This window comes from Leptinotarsa decemlineata, unplaced genomic scaffold (genome assembly GCF_025532065.1).
Source record: "Leptinotarsa decemlineata unplaced genomic scaffold, Ldec_3_MD MMD2_tig00026314_RagTag_RagTag, whole genome shotgun sequence".
NCBI lineage: Eukaryota > Metazoa > Arthropoda > Insecta > Coleoptera > Chrysomelidae > Leptinotarsa > Leptinotarsa decemlineata.
Window position 1 is genome coordinate 4,306,801 of NW_027412684.1, and position 17,428 is coordinate 4,324,228.

Below are 17,428 nucleotides of genomic sequence, written 5' to 3' on the forward strand. Positions count from 1 at the left end.
TTTGTTATGGTAACACGGTATTGATATTTCTTAATAGAAAAATTATATCACGTACTTGATACATGATAATTCACTCGTTTATCATTGCATAAACAACATAATTACGATGTTATTCATTTTTATCAGCACAATTTCACAGTATAAATTGACGGATCTGTGTCTTTGGAAAATCATTCTAGTTACGAGTGAATCGAGATACAACAACGAAAATGTCGACTATTCCAACAACTTTAATTATAAATATTACAAATACAAAAATGTTGCCCGTTAATATGGCAATGGTGGTGCTTAAACAATTATTCAGGTAAGTCATTTTCAACTGATATTATTACTTGTGTTTGAACAATTTTTCATATTGTTATAGATATGGTGTGAAGCAGATTGTAAAAAAATCTGAGGACTGTATTTTAGTATATTTAAAATACAGTCCGAAGATGGTTACTTTAACCAAGAAATTTGGTAATTTGCCAGTGAAAGTAACCCGGGCAATGGCTGAAAATGAAAAGGAATTGGGGTTTCTGGAAACAGCAGTGAAACGGTTCAATTTCAATATACAAGATGATGATGACGTGGACGCTATTCCATCACCTCCACCACCAAAAAAGTTGAAGGATTCATCATCATCATCAAAAGAAATTCTACCGCCTCCAACACGATCACTATCTCCTGTCATAATTGAAGATTTTGAAGGAGAAAACTCTCAACACCCTACTTATTTCCAAGAATCCCAAGATTTTTTGTAAAATTTATTTATTATAATAAAATAAACAAAATTGAGAAAAATATTTTTTTATTTCTGCAATGTAGTAAAAATCACATGTATAATGAGAATGTGTGAAAAGTAAATATTTCATTATAAGAACAAGAATTCAGAATTTATTTCTACAGTGAGAATACCAATATTTCAATAAAAAAACATTTTCCAGTGCACAATTCAAACTGTTATTTAAATGATTCATACAATGGTGTGACTTGAGAAAACTTTTCAAATTTTCTATTGCAGGACATCCTTCTTCATACAAATCGGAAATTTCATTTTGAATGAGTTGACTTAACCATTTTTTCTTTTCACAACCTTTCACACTTATAACAGCATCAAAACCAACACAATTCTTGATGAACTCCGAAATTTGTTCGTAGTTGATGGTTGCTACTGTTGTTGTTGTTGAACTTTGCTCATGCTGCCATGACAATCCATGTAGATTATTTGTACACCAGTTCATATGTTTTTTCACATGAGGCATATATTGATTGATGCCTATTGGTAAATTAATCATTCGATGGTACCATACTCCATTTTCAACATTCAAAATTGCAATTTCTTTACATAAAAAATTTCCTTTACCATATTGAAAACCTTGCACATCGATGATAAACATGATACCACACTCAATGACACCGTAAAAATAAAGTAATATACTGATTCATAGAGTATTTATAATACGAATGCTGATTACGCAATATTTCTCTTATCTATCCAACTATTATGTTTGTCATCGAATCCTAACCATTTAACGAAAACTTTTCCATTCTTTCTTTTAAGTACTTTTTCTACGAGATATATATCAGGATGTTTTACTTTTTGTAATTGCTCTTTGTAAAAACCTCCTGAAATATCTTGCTTTTTATCATCTCTCAGTAAATAGGTTACAGGATTTGTCAATTGTACTTTTGCTATCGTGAAAATTTCTGTTGACCAGTTTGGAAAATATTTTTTATCGAAAATTCCTCGTAATTTAGATATGCGTACATGATCTCCTACTTTGAATTTATTATTGAAGTCAATTTGTTTGATATGATTGTAGGCTGTGTGAAGTAATTTATTTTCATCTTTTTTACTCACTTCAGCAGGTTTCATTTTAATGGTTCTATGAGTGGAATTGTTATATTTTTCCAAAATATGCTTCAATACATTAAGCCACTTATAGTTACCCTGAAAATTGAATTCTTTATACATCCAAGACTTCATTGTTCTATTGAATCTCTCAATTATTGATGCTTTCTTTTCACTGAACGTACTATAATGATTAACTTTATATTTTTCCATCAATTTCTTAAATTCTGAGTTGAAAAATTCTTTACCTGAATCAGTTTGTAAATTTTGTGGTGATTGTTTACGTAAAACTTCTTCCATAGCTTTGGACACAGCATTAGCTGTCTTATTTTTTAAAGGTAGTGCCCAAGCAAACTTTGAAAAACAGTTTATCACAGTTAGAATATATTTATATCCTTTATTCACTTTAGAATATGGTATCATCTCAACTAAATCAGCTTGAAAAAGATCATCGAAACCCTTAATGATTACTCTTCGTCTTTTGAAATTGATTCGGGCTTGTTTATGAAGTTCTTCAATAATATCCCTTTTAACATCAGTTTGAAAGTTCATGGTATGACGGTCAGAAGAAAACTCAAGAAAATTGATGAAATTTTATTAATACATACACTATCTGTCATACATATTTCATAAAACAATGGTACTCATTTGCTAATTCCTGGATCCTTTGGATTTTTGTTTCGAATTTGATTTGGTTGTTGTGCTCTCCTCTTCTCAAGAATTCTGGAAGCTTTGATAATCAAACGGTTTGCTTCGGAAGACACTTTATGCTCTTCCATATCAGGACAAAGTTCTCTAATCAAATTTTTGGTATACTGTTCAATGTCAATTTGATCATATTGTTGTGTATTCATGTTTGAGATGAAACGTTATAAGTACCTATAAATCCAATGAATATATTTATACTTTTCTGTTATCAAATAAGATTAAAATTCTCCAAGCTCTTCTCGCGAAATCTTTGGTCAAAAATTTTTTGTCTATGTGAATGTTCTAAAATTGGATCTATAAAAGCTGAACTGCTCCGAATACGTCGCTGAAAGCGTGTTCGATCAATGGCAAAAAATTCCCAATAAGTTTTTCTTGCATTTCTATAGGCGAAACTCCAAGCAAATATGTAATGAACTTCATTTTTCTTTTCATTGAAAGTTATTCTATTATTACTACTCATCATAAAACTCACTCTAGAATTGTTTCACAGAATTCGTTAGTGGATTGTATCTGAGTAAACGATCGTGTAAAATCAAACAAAATGCTGACGTATTTGCAGGAATATTTTCACTGGCTTCGAAGTCGAGTCTTATATCTTGCACTCCTACCTTTAAACTATCATTTTGTCTACTGCAATCAATAACAAATAGAGGTGCGATATCGTGAAACTTAGTCAATGTAAGACAGGGCTCTCCAGAAGTTTTATAATAGTAGGATTCTTGAAATTGAGCGAAGAGCTCGTAAAGTAATGCAAACTGGTTTTTCTTGAAGTTCAAATTCATATTATCGTAAGGGTATACATCTGAGTTGAGGTGAAGTTTGATGTTGGTAATATTACAATGATCGAAATGACTAATATTTTTCTTGATCTGATTTTTTCTCTGAGTCTGAAAAGCTACAATGATGAATCGAGGTTTTTCCAATTGATTAGATGCTTTCACATTCCAAGAATGAGTCATTGTTTGTTGTAAAAGTGGATATTCGTGTAGTTCCCAGCTCCTGAATGCAATTTCTAAGTCACGTCCTTTTTCAATGTACTTGAGTAATCGCAATTTTTCTGTATCGGAAACTTGAACATGAGGAATTCTCCACAGAATTTTAGTTAAATTAACTTTGGGTTTTTCATTATCCTTTGTTGATATTACAGAATTTACGTCACTACTTGTTCTAATGAGTACCAATTCTTGGCGAATGTTTACGATTATTTTCTTGAAATCTTCACAGAAACCCAAAAGGTGTTTCAGGGGTATGTAGACGTTGAAGTATCCATTCGAATCGGATACTTTTGGATATTCCAAATGATTCCAACAGGCATTATTATATCTATCACATTCACTACTTGTATAGGAGATGTATCCTTTAATAGATGATGTTATACCTGGATTCCTCACCCTGTCCACTACTGTGCCTCCTATCTCATATCTTATCTCATCGAACAGAAATGCCATACCATTATTCACAAAATTTAATGTTATACTAGGTTTATTTTCAGCATCGGTTAATCGTCCTTCGATATAAAGGTAACTTTGGGATGGTAATGTATAAATATCTTGAGTTTGAATAGGAATTCTAATTTCATCAGAATTATTGAATGTCGTATTTGCATAAGGTGGATGACTATGCATCTCGTAATTAGTTATAGAATCATCCATCAATACATGTTCACCAATATTCAATATATTAAAGCTCATTTTTGCGTTTTTTTCCTCCTTTTTCCACTATCTAGTATTTTTGTTTTTCTGCTACTTCTGCTGCTGCTTCTGCCACCGCAAGAACACTTGAAAAATAATAAAATTTGTCTGAATCTTGAACTGATGTTGACTTTGAGGTTACACCAAAACTCGTAAAAAGTAGCCGTTTTGACACTTTGTCACTTAAAGTACTCGAAAACCAAGTGAAAGAAGAAACTGTCGATTTTCTGATGTTAACCGTTTAACAGCACTTCCTATAGTGACACATTTTCCAGGATCTTTATCAATTATACTATGTGCTGTTGTTGTTGATGTTGTTGGAAAAGTTGTAATATTATATAAGAATACCATCAGAGCTGCTCTTTGAGATGAAGTCTTACTGTTATCGTTTCCTGTTGGAAATTGACTAAATTACCCTCTTGATCATTTATTTTAAGGAAAACCTCATCGATATGTCTGGTGTTGATTGGTAAATAGATAACATTTGCAACTTTTTCAATAATTCGAAATCCACTTGGTACGGTGGGGTAGAACATATGTAACAAATGTACGGCACTGTCATTATTGAATGAATTCGTTATTAAATTGCATTCAACACAAATCGAATTCACTTTGGAGATATTGATTGGAAAAACCGATATATGTTTTCTATTCGGTTGTAATTTCTTTTTCTCGAATCCCAATAGAGGTGCCAATGAGTTAGGTTTTTCAAAATGAATTGGTTTATTGGACATGATTTCATATCTCAAAGTATTTCGGTTTGCATACAATTTCAGATCGATACTACTCTCAGAATTTTCCTCTTCTTTAGTTATGATATTTGAAGTTTTCGCCTTGAGTTCTTGTTTCGTACTTTCTTTCGATTTCACTTCATTCAATTGCCTCATAATTTCACTCTCTATATCAGATATTTCATATGAACCAGGAGGAATCTTGATTTTTGTAGACCCAATATAAAAAATATTATTAGTCTCATCCACATTCGGTATTGTATTGAATGTTACAAAGTCAATCAATCCTAAAACATAATTTTTTGTATCGTCCAGTATGATAGGAGGATTAATTTTAGACGAGAGAATCGAATCTCGGCCTGATAAGGTGAACGTATATGAACACATGTTAAAGGTTATCTGTAGAATGAAGAGAAAACATTGATTGCATACATGTTTATTGAGAAAGAAATTTCAAACATAGTTGTCCGCAATTAACAGAATTATATGATTGATATACAGTATGATTATAATTAATGAGACAAGGTCCATCTGAATTGAAGTATATTAAAGCTTCCAGAGGTGGCCTCAGATTACCATAACTATCAAAATAAATTATATGAGAACCATTTTTGCGGTAGGCAGTCCAATGAGTCCCAGGTCCAGATTGTTTATCGAGATTTATTATTCCTCTTTCTTTTTTTCGGATTTTTTTCGGTAAATTATCTCTCATATAGACAGATCTGAAGAATGGAATTTTTAAATCCTTTGCATACTTTATCAAGTCGATATTGGATAACGGACGATTATGAGGAATTTTTTTCATGTTTCACCTCTCCCTCTCAAACGGTGGTACGATTCAAAAACAACCCCAAACCAGTTTTGTAAGGTCTTAAATAAAATCCTTTCCCCAATGCAATAGATTCCATAGTTTTATTATGACGTTGAGCTTCTTCTAACTGATTTTTTGCAGATTTAGCATCAGTTACAGCTTTGGCAATTCCAGCTGCTCCCCCTGTTAGGGCACCGAGTGCACTCAACCCAGCAAAAATTGGAATCAAAGGAAGTATTCCACCTGTTTTGGGTATTTTCACAACACGTGTTGGTCTAATATTCAATTTTTTTGCAGATTTCAAAGCTACCGTCACAGCTTCTCCTAAAGTCTTTGGTTTTTTACTGATGATTTGTTTTTTTATTTTTCGTGTCGCTGTCATGAAACACATCCCCTTTTTATTCCTACATTTCTTCACAATTTTTTTCTTCCTAGAGATATTTTTCCTCTTATTTTTAGATTGTTTTCTTTTACATTTTTTGACAACCATCTCGTTATGAATTACTCGATACACTGACAGATTCACCCTATTACAGTAAATATTTATATGGATATTTTCATTTTCTTATTATCAACATTTTCAAACTCTTCCTCCAAATTTCGTTTTTTAGGATTCTGCTGCTGCTGCTGCTGAGACATTTGTTCATTTATTCCTTCAATTGAACCATTTTTCTGAATATCTGACTCGATTTGTTGCTCTAAATTTTTTCTTTTCGCAGATAATTTGGGTTTATTTTCTCTTGAGTTGATTATTCTCATTTTTTTATCTGGGATAACAGGTATATCGTTGAGGAATTTTCTTTTAGTAGCACGCTTCAAGTCTTCTATTATATCAATATCCATAGGTTCATTTTCTTCTTTGTTATCGATAATAAGTCGTTTTCGTCTCGGTGGCGGCGGCGGCGGCGGCGGCAGACGTTTAGTCTTAGATTTTTTCTTATCAACTCGAATAATTTTATTTCCATTGATACTGTTGAGAAGTTTTAAACACTCTTCAATATTCTTCGTTACATCTGTTAGTCGTTTATTCATTCCACTCAATAATTGAATACATTTTCTCTTGATATTAGCAGTTAAAGGTGTACGATTACGACGTTGTAAGCCCATACCTAATTTGACTTTTGCCTTCATGGTACCTGCGACTGCTAGGGCAGCCATTTTTTCTCCTAATGAACTATCTTTCGCTTTGAATCGCGTCATAGCCTTCTCAGCTAGAATTCTATCAGCTTCATGTCTACGATTCAAATCTTTGGTTTGTGAATAACTTATATCATGATTTTTACATGCTTCATCTAAACCATTTATACCTTTTTCACCACGAGCCAGACGTTTTTGTAATTTTGTACCTGGTCCGCAATATTTATATCCGGGTATATGCAATTCAACCGGTAAATTATTGATAGCGCTATTCACCAACCCATCACCGTAACGTTGCATATTAGATCTTTTCGCGTATAAGTTTGAAAGTTGACTGATTAAAATTCAGTTACCTCAAGTATTTTATTGGAAATAGATATGCAAGGTATTAAAGTAATTCCGCAAAAAATTGCTCTACCAATCGAGAATAATATATTTGAAACAGAGGAAACTTTCAAAAAGCATGGTATGCTATTCCCCTCTACAATAAGGTGTATAATTGTTGGACCTTCAAACTGCGGTAAAACAAATTTAATGGTGAATATGTTGGAGCATGAAAATGGATTGAAATTTGAAAATATATATGTGTATTCTAAATCACTTAATCAACCTAAATATAGGTACTTGGAGCACCTGCTTAAACCAATAAAAGGAATCGGATATTACGCATTCAGTGCCAGTGAAAATATAATGCATCCGTCTGAAGCTAATCCCAATTCGATTTTTATTTTTGATGATGTTGCTTGTGATAATCAGGAAGTTATAAGAGAATACTTCAGTATGGCGAGACATGCTGCTGTCGATCCATTTTATTTGAATCAAAGTTATGCAAAAATACCCAAACACTTAATTCGAGACAATGCCAATTGTTTAATCGCTTTCAAACAAGATGATCTAAACTTGCGACACATCTATACCGATCATGTAGGAACTGACATGACCTTTGATACCTTCAAGGTGATTTGTTCTTTATGTTGGAGAGAACCTTATGGATTTATTACTATTTTTAAAGATTGTTGTCTCAATAGGGGTCGTTACCGCAAAGGACTCGATCACTTCATACACATTCAAGAATAAAAATGGAAACAAACCACATTATCAGATTAATACCAGTTCAGACCTGTTGTAAACCAGTTCAAACCTGATAAAACCTGTTCATAACCGGTTCAAACCGGATCAAAACCAGTTCAACAGACCTGATAGAAGCAGATCAAGTGTCGGTTCATTCTATTCAAATACCTGATCTATTCAAAACCTGATAGAGACCAGTTTGACAATGAAAAGTGAAGACATAGAACTGAAAAAAAGGCTCATTAATAAACGGAAAATTGTTAAAAATAAATTGGAATTTTTGAAACATGGTGAATTACTACATGAAAGTATGTTCAATCCAATTACAAAACACCTGAAAAATATAGAGAATAAATTACAAGACAAAATTCCTAAATTAGGTGAACAACAAGAAACATCATCTGAAACATATAAAACGTCTCCAATACAACAATACTTATTGCAAACTCCAAAAAATGAAAAGATGTTTCCCAAGATTCCTCGTCGATTATCAATGAAACTACTATCAAATTCAGAACCAAAAATAGAAAATGTTTCACATTCTGATGATGATGATGAACCAAGTGAAATCAAGCAATCTATTGTAGAAAATATTCAGTCTGAAGATGAAGAAGAAAGTCATTCATCTGGAGTTAATCGTCTGAAAGATATTACACAAACTTCATATATTGATTATTTAAATCAATATGATCCTCTTCCAAGAAAGTATATCAATGAGATGCACCATGATGTAGACAAAAAAGAATTCGATCACAAATATGGTGTACGACTTGATGAAAATACTGAAAAACTATCAATCGGAGATTCAAGACTGCACATTGATGGTCCAGATGTAATCGTTAAAAATAGAAGATATAAGGGTACACCCGGTCTATATGAATTACTTTTCAAAAAATATCCTGAAAATTTCACCGAACAAGATCAACAAAATTATAAACAAATTGTTTTGAAAACGAATGCTCACCGGCGGCATTATCAACCAAATAAACAAATTGACGGTAGTAAATTGCAAAAATATAAAAATATAATAGCTCCAATAACTGGTATATCGGGAGAAGGTATGTTTATGGAAGCAAATAACAATAAAATAGATTATATTAGATGGGATGATCCAAACGAACTTTGCGACAGATTACGTTTACTACTATCCTCAAGGCAGGCAGGTCATTCAGGTCATCAAAATGAAATAAATTCCATTATTGAAGAACTGCGAGAAGCTAACATAATTGCATGAGAATTCAACAGAATTCATTAGAGAGAATGGAAGTCGAAGCACGTATGCATTTGATACACGAAAGAAATTTCGAAACTTTTGAAAGTAGAATCGAAACTTTTCATAATTGGACACATGAATTTCCAAAAGATAAACTTGCTGATGCTGGTTTCATTTATACTGGTAAAGGTGATATTGTTGCGTGTCCAAAATGTCACATTGAAGGATTTGAATGGAAAATGGGAGACGATCCGCTGATGGATCACTTCAGATGGCAACCAGATTGTATATTTTTTGATGGAAATACATTGCTCTCTGGAAAAGAAACTCAAGAAAAACCACCCAAAGACAACGTTCCCACAAATTCAAGTAATATTTGTAAAATATGTTTAGAAAAAGAAATGAATATATTATTTGTACCATGTAAACATATAGCATGCTGCATTGATTGTTCTATCAGATGTGATAATTGTCCAGTTTGTAGATCATATATTGAATCATTTATAAAAATTTTTATTACATAAAAATAAAACATAAAAAACGTAGCAATGTTATTTTTATTATTACACTCTACTTGTTATTATAAATCGAATGAAACCTTGTATTCATGAGGAATTACGTATTTTCCAATTCATTTACAAAAATATCCATATTTAATCATACATATGACCTTAAGGTCAGCTAATCTGGTTTATTATCAGGCAAACAAGTATTCCAATGCAACGATATCCTAATTAACTGATACAAAGTTGTCTCAAGGTCAACTGGCGACTCATCGAACACATTGGCGTACGCCTGCTTTTACGAAACGAACACATTGGCGTACGCCTGCTTTTACGAAAAGGGTTGCCCGAAGAGGGTCGAAGAGGGTTGAAGAGGGTTGCCCGAAGACCATCCACTGAGCCAAAACGGCTCTACGACACGGCTAACCTACACCTGTCGAGGCCTCTTCTTACAACACCCTCTGGTCATTGACCATCACAACCCTCTGGTCATTGACGATCTACACAAGGGTTGCTCAAGAACTCTTTGGCACACCATTGTTCTTCGACAACAAGGCCTTTTTGACACGCTTCTTCACCCCACACAACCGCACCCCTTACGCTCTCGATGGACAGCTCGATGGCATGGTTACCATTGTATCTAGAACCACGTTAGCTATACTACTCAGTTCGATACTATTCTCGACCAGTCATTTCTCAAGAGAATGAAATTATCCCGTACAAGATCGTTTTGGATTCAAATATAAATTGTTCATTCATGGCGAGTTGTATGTACCAAATATCAGTAGAAGTTTCAATATACAGGGTGTATCAACGATAGATGGGTGGACAGAGAGCTGCTTGCCTATCAGAAATAAAAAAAAATGTTTCGGAAACAGTTGTAGTGATTGATGATAATGATAATAATAATAATGTTTATTTAAAAAAAAAATATAAAAAGATGAAAGATGAACATATAACAAGCACAGAAATAAACATGAGAAGTCACTGAAGGTCATAGAGCTTGTGCGTGACATTTATTGAGTTCACAAATCTGTACAAAAATACAATTTAAAATTATAGAAAAATACAATTTAAAATTTAAAAATTTTTTCTGAATGATTGTGGTTATGATGAAGTGAATGAATAAAGTTGAAGTAGTTTCAGAATAAATATGGGAATATAACTGCCTGAGTGCTGAAATTATCAAGATCGGTTCAGTGATATCAATTTTGAGAAGTTTTTTTTATCAGGAAATATGTCAGAATTAGGGAAAATTTGAATCTCGTTTGGATAATGCCAATTTCGGGAAGTTTTTATGAAAATGTTAAATTCAGTTCATTTTTTCTTATAATTCATATAAATAAATATTTGGTCTGATGTATGTCGTAAGTTTGCGTAGTAGTTTTAAGTCTACGAGATCGTTGAAAACGTTTCTGTCTGTTCACTTCAACCACTTTTTCACATGGAGTTTGTAGGATGTATACGATTTAACCTTTCTTATAATATCAGGGAGTAGATTATAAACTTTTGGTGCTGAAATTTCCACTGACCTTTGACCGATAGTTTTTCCACATGTCGTTTCATTGATATATCTACTTTTTGTTTTCGAGTTGTGATGATGTTCAATTGCTTGTAATTTTATTTTGTTTCTGTGGATATTGATTGAAATCCGATAAGTGAAGATTTGTCTTATATCAAAAATGCCATTTTTCAGTGATTTATCACTAGAATAAGTAATATATTTCCTGTAAATTATCCTCAGAATCCACTTTTGCATAACGTTCAAATTATGCAGATTACACGGAGCTACGCCACCCCATCCTAATATTCCATATGATTACTGGGAGTGTATTAATACGAGATATAATGTTTTCAAGTTCCCTGTACTCAAAAAGTCAGCAATATATCTAAATTTGATAAGCAATCCCCTTACCTCATTTTTAACATGATTATCGTGAAGGTCCCATTTCAAGTGCCTATCTATAATTATTCCTAAGTACTTCGACCTCTCTTCATCTAGAATGTGTGTTATGTTGCTCACCACCAAAGGACCTAATTCTGGTAAATAGTTGGAACATGAAGTGAATGGTAAATAGTATGATTTTTCATCATACATTGCTAAACTTTTGAATTTGAACCAGTCACATATACCATGTAAGTCTTGTTCGGCTTTATTTTTGATATCTGTCCAAGTTTTGTCCTCATGAAGTATCGCCATATCATCAGCAAAACTGATGATTTTACCTGTAGATCGATATGTCATGAGAGTGTTTATGTAAAGGGTGAATAATAGAGGTCCAAGAACCGTTCCCTGTGGAACTACATAGGAAACTGCCCTGGGGGCACTCACTATTCCATCGATTTCTGTAACTTGTTTTCGTTCTGACAGATAGCTTTCCATTAGTTGGTATGCGGGTCCTCTTATCCCATAGGATTGAAGTTTTTAGAGAAGGCGTTTGTGACACACTGTATCGAAGGTTTTTGATCGAAGCTATGTTTCGATAATAATCACAGGGTTTTCAATAGATGTGTGGAAAACTGAATGTTTTTCATATATTTGTCACTCGATTGAATTTCGTGGGCAGAGTGCTTCTCAAAAATATAGAGTTGATTGGGTTCATCTATACGAACATATAAACATGTTCTAGGATTTTGTTGTACTTTACCAAATCGTAGGGAGTGTTTCTGAAGGTTTTCTGTAAAATAATGAAGTCTGACGTATATACGGTATCAAGTTCCAAATATGGATCATGTTTCACTTTTGGTGAAATGTAGTTCTTGAAGAAATTTGCATTATTCAATTTTTGTGTATACCCATAGATTTAAACATAAATTCTTTTTAATTCTAGAACGTGTATTTCTTAAAAATTAGCTATAATGATGGAATGTCAGTTTTATCTGACTTTTGTAATAACTGATGAGCTTCAGGGATTCAAAATGCTGTTTCTTTTCGAAATGTGCGTATAATGAAGCATTTTCTGATGGAATTCAAATGTGAGTTTCTATTCTTGAAGAGTCATCAGCGTTCATATTGCCTTCTTATTTCTTGATAACGACATGATGGTCAAATTTGAGTTCCAATCTCTTCCAGAAAAATGTCATTGAATTATTTTGAATTTTTGTCACACAAGGTATGGCGTGAAGTTCTTGGTCGCTTATATTTTTGAATCATTATGTATGAGATATATTTTTGTTTCACTGATTTCATTTTGAGAGAATATCTATACCTTCAATGGAGAACGGTATATTTTGGAAATTTTCGAACAATTGTATTCAATTGTTTCCTAATGATATGAGCAATTCTAATATATTTTTTATTACGAAGAATGTTCATCATATCATTGGTCAGTTTCCCGGCATCTGTAGAAAAGGCACAATACACAATAAAAGACACAAGATCAGTTGATGATATAATTTCAAATTTGAGGCAATGGTTTTGTTTTTCCACATTTTGCAAAGGAATGTGTGATTGATTATGAACAGTTGACCTTTTCATAGTTGATTACAAAACACATGGCATTCTGGCAACTGCGACAACTTTGAAAATTGTCAATGTATATACCAGAATCAGAAAATCTATTTCCAACATGATAGTTCCATCAAACGTCCTGAACAATACTGTTGAAATAATAAATGAACTATTAAGACATGAATTTTCACTCACAAATTCAATAAATTTGTCTCTCTTATTCTCTACTGGTCTCTGTCTCCATTCGTTTTATGCGATGAGAATTTTCAGCTTGAGTAGTGAAACATGTCCTAACAACGCTTGAATTGAAAGGTTTAGATGGATTGAGGGAGTAGCGCAACGTCAAAGGGCACATAAACAGATTAGATTCCAGAAAGTCTGGAAATCTCTAACCAAACTATGCTCAGAACGGATTTAGAGGACTAACAAATTATTTTGTTTCGATGTTTTCGTGAGCTCTCGCGGTGGAATAATACGTACTTGGAAATCTCATTAGTGTGTTAGTTCGGTTTGAATTTTTTGTAAGATGTTTTTAGCTTCATTTATTTTCCTTTTCCGAAGAATACCCGTGAACGTTCGATAACAATAATTTCGTTCTGCTACATCGTTTGTCAGAGCATTGATCACGGTTAGTAAAATAAAATGGAGTGTAGGATTCAGTTACCATTTTGAGATATCAAGCGGAAGAATGGACCCAGATGACACAATTATAACTAACTGTACATAAAAAATACATTAAATGTATTCTGCATTGCAAAAATCGTCTGAATAAACTTGATACACACAATATATCCGTCATTGATTGAAAATTTCAGTTTTGGTAACAGTTAACTGACATTTCTTTGACTCAGATCTAACAAACGAGCTTTGGAAGGCACATAGTGCTTGTAACGTCAGTAAAGTATTCTGCATATAGAATAAAATACTAAAACTTACCTAAATCAACAGTATTTTTTCTTCGGTAATAAATATTTTCAATAATAGTAAATATGAAAAAAGAACAAGCTTGACGCTTGTCATTTTCTGGAGTAATTAATATTATATAGGAAATATTGATCATTATTTGTATGCTGAAACGAATAGATGCACGTGAGTGTCTGATAGTGATTTTTTGCGATATCAGTCGAGCTTTTGACTGTGACAATCATGACATCTTCAAGAATAGATTATATCATTCAGGTATGAGTAGTTCGTTGAACTTGGCAGGTGATTATCTGAACAATGAAAAGCCGTATGTCCCTCTAACAATAATCTGATAGAAAAAAACTATTGAAATAGATGTGGAACACACAAGGTCCAAGTATAGGTTCTCTGTGGAATGCAGTATCAGAATCCCATCGATCTCAAAGCACTGAGTCCCATTTTAAAGATAACTGTTCATCAGTTTCAAACAGAACCCCTTTCGCATATATTTTCTCGCATCAAAGCTCGCTTCATTCGGGACAAATTGTTCGCAGCCAAATCCTATGCCATCGTGTTTCTATTGAAACAGTGATTGTTTCAATGTATTATGTATTATTTGTGGAATTGGCCGCCGTGGTAGTGCGCCCGACTCACGATCGGAAGGTCGTGGGTTCGATTCCCGCCTCGACTAGATATTTTTCTCGAGATAATTTATCTGGTTGAAGTTGGAATAATTCTGCAACCGTGTTAGGAATCACACGTTAAAAAGTAAGACCTCGTTAGTCGTTAGCTCGCACAAGTTTCTCAACTTCTGAGAGTTGTCGTTCGTATGGGGGCGACAGCTGAATAACGGAAAAACAGATTTTAAAGAGATGGCTGTGAACTACTTATACTAACCTACCTGTCTTATACATATTAATCCAATGGTTGCGCTAGAAAAAAATACTCAACTGAACGTTTGTATATACTGTATTTTCAAACTCCTTTTAAAATCCGTTGAGGACGAGTAGAAATATATAATGATAATAATAATAATAATAATAAGCAGGGATGGCCACTAACACCCTTGGCCTTTGGTGAGTTGCGACACCACTTACCCGAGCAACTGGTCAAAACCGGACCGGCAGCTCAGGCGCACCCGGGAAGGAGAACTCTATTCTCCCTCCGGTGCCGGCCGTGGGTCCACAGGGCTAACCACCCGGTGGACCCAACACTTGCTTCCCAGTGATCAAGGAAGGGGCCCCCACAATCGACCCGCTCGGAGGGGTCAGAGGCAAGGTGGTGGGGCCCATAACGATGATTTGCCTACTGATGACAACCCTGGCAACGACAACGGACGCTTTGAGTGGACGCATGAGCTGAGAGATAGCCTTATGCATTGCTACGAGAGTAGTGAGCCCGCGCGAAGAGGGTACATGGCGAGATTGCATGCTCTGTGGTGTGAAACACATCCGGAGCATGCCGCCTTTTCCGCCCAAAATCTTAGGGATTACGTATCCTATCTTTGGCGGCAGGGCTATATAGCTCCTCCCCAGTCTGCTAACGAAGTGGTAGAAGTGGCAGTTCTACCACCCGTTGGCACGGCTGGAGAGGAGACTCGCACCATACCACCAATGGAGACGACAATCAGAACACGCAGGGCGCTCCACAGAATTAGGACCCTGAAGCCACAAGAACTGGCTTGTTTGGATGCGGAGGTTCATAGTGTTCTAACAGAAGAGGCTGACATCTGGCAAATCAACACCGCCGTGTATAACGTCGTCCAATCGCTTTCCGAATCGGAAGGACGAAATCCCGGCCTTGCGGTTCGGAAGATTGAACGGCGTGTACACAAGATGGAGGCTAAGATCACGTCGGCGAGACAACACGCATCTCGTATCCAATGTGTGATGGATTACAGGGCGGCCAATAGGCCTTTCACGCCCGCAGTGCGGCGAATAGCCGCCAATTTACGACGTATCCATCACACTCTAAGCCAAGACGTGCTGTTGACCACCAAACAGCATTGCCCTGATAGGATACGAATGCTAGTGGCTGCTAAGAAGTCACTAGTGAGGCGAGCGAGAAGTATCGCGGAAAATCTTAGGTTCCGCGAGAAACCTTCTCGCTTATTCCAAGAGCCTCCACGTGTTGTGGATAATCCGCCGACTGCTGATCAGGTGGAATCCTTCTGGAAGGATATCTATGAACACCCGCAGCCACTCAACTTAGACACTCCAGCCCTAGCGCAGTTCGAAGCTTTCAACAGAGAGCTTCGACAGCCTGAGCTCAATGAACTGCGCAACCCAATAACCCCGGATGACGTTCGAAGAGCCCTTGTTGGTTCCAAGAACTTTGCTGCTCCAGGCCCAGATGGGCTGAACACTTATTGGTGGAAAAAACTACCAAGTACCCACCGCCATCTGGCCAGAGTTTTCAACTTATGGCTGGACGGAGAGCAGCCGATTCCGGATTGGTTTGTTGAGGGGCGGACCGTTCTCATCCCCAAAAGCGGAGATTTGTCGATTCCTAAGAATTACAGACCGATAACATGCTTGAATTCGTGTTATAAGTTGTTTACAAGCATCTTATACACACGAATACTCACCGCAGTTGACCGAGTGTTCGAACGGATATATGAGCAGAGAGGGTCGAAGAGAGGAGTCGCTGGATGTAAAGAGAACCTGCTCATCGATAGATGTGTAACGCAGGACTCGATACAATATAAGCGTAACCTCTCTATGGCCTGGATCGATTACCGTAAGGCATTTGATACAATTTCGCATGAGCTCATCTTGCATTTGCTCAGATGCCTTGCGGTACCCGACAACATAGTGAGATGCATTGAACAACTGATACCACTTTGGCGAACTCGCTTCACCATAACATCTGGTCAAGCAAGAGTCCAAACAGGGTGGGTCACTTTCAGAAGGGGTGTATTTCAGGGTGATTCCCTCAGTCCCCTTCTATTCTGCATCTCACTATTGCCATTATCCGTTGCGCTCAGAAACACTCGAGGGTATAACTGTGGCACCCCCGGAAACCGGAGGCACAAGGTCACCCATCTGTTTTATATGGATGATCTTAAACTTTATGCCTCTGGAGAGAAGGATCTCCATCAGTCCTTGAGGGTGGTGGAAGAGTACACGCATGCTATCGGTATGAAATTCGGGATAGACAAATGTGCAATGGTTCATCTCAAAAGAGGACGATGCGGGGACTACGGAGAGGATGTGCAGCTCGTAGATGGAATCATCTTACACCATCTGGATGCCGGAGAGACGTATATTTACCTCGGGGTGGAACAACGCCACTCACGAGAGGTAACAGCAGTGCAAAACTCTCTCCGCGGCAAGTATCAGCAGACTACGGAGAGGATGTGCAGCTCGTAGATGG

At 35.6% G+C, this 17,428-nt stretch overlaps 2 protein-coding genes across 4 annotated transcripts in view; both read left to right on the plus strand.

Moving 5' to 3' along the window:
- The window catches only part of CARPB (Carbonic anhydrase-related protein B), a 1,001,903-nt gene that overhangs the window by 618,801 nt on the left and 365,674 nt on the right, over positions 1-17,428 (plus strand). The gene's annotated exons all lie outside the window — the stretch shown is intronic.
- Positions 78-806, plus strand: LOC141485193 (uncharacterized). Its single transcript, XM_074181433.1, has 2 exons — positions 78-304; positions 365-806. Exons 1-2 carry the CDS (start codon positions 210-212, stop codon positions 741-743), a joined length of 474 nt encoding a protein of 157 aa, XP_074037534.1. The 5' UTR covers positions 78-209; the 3' UTR covers positions 744-806.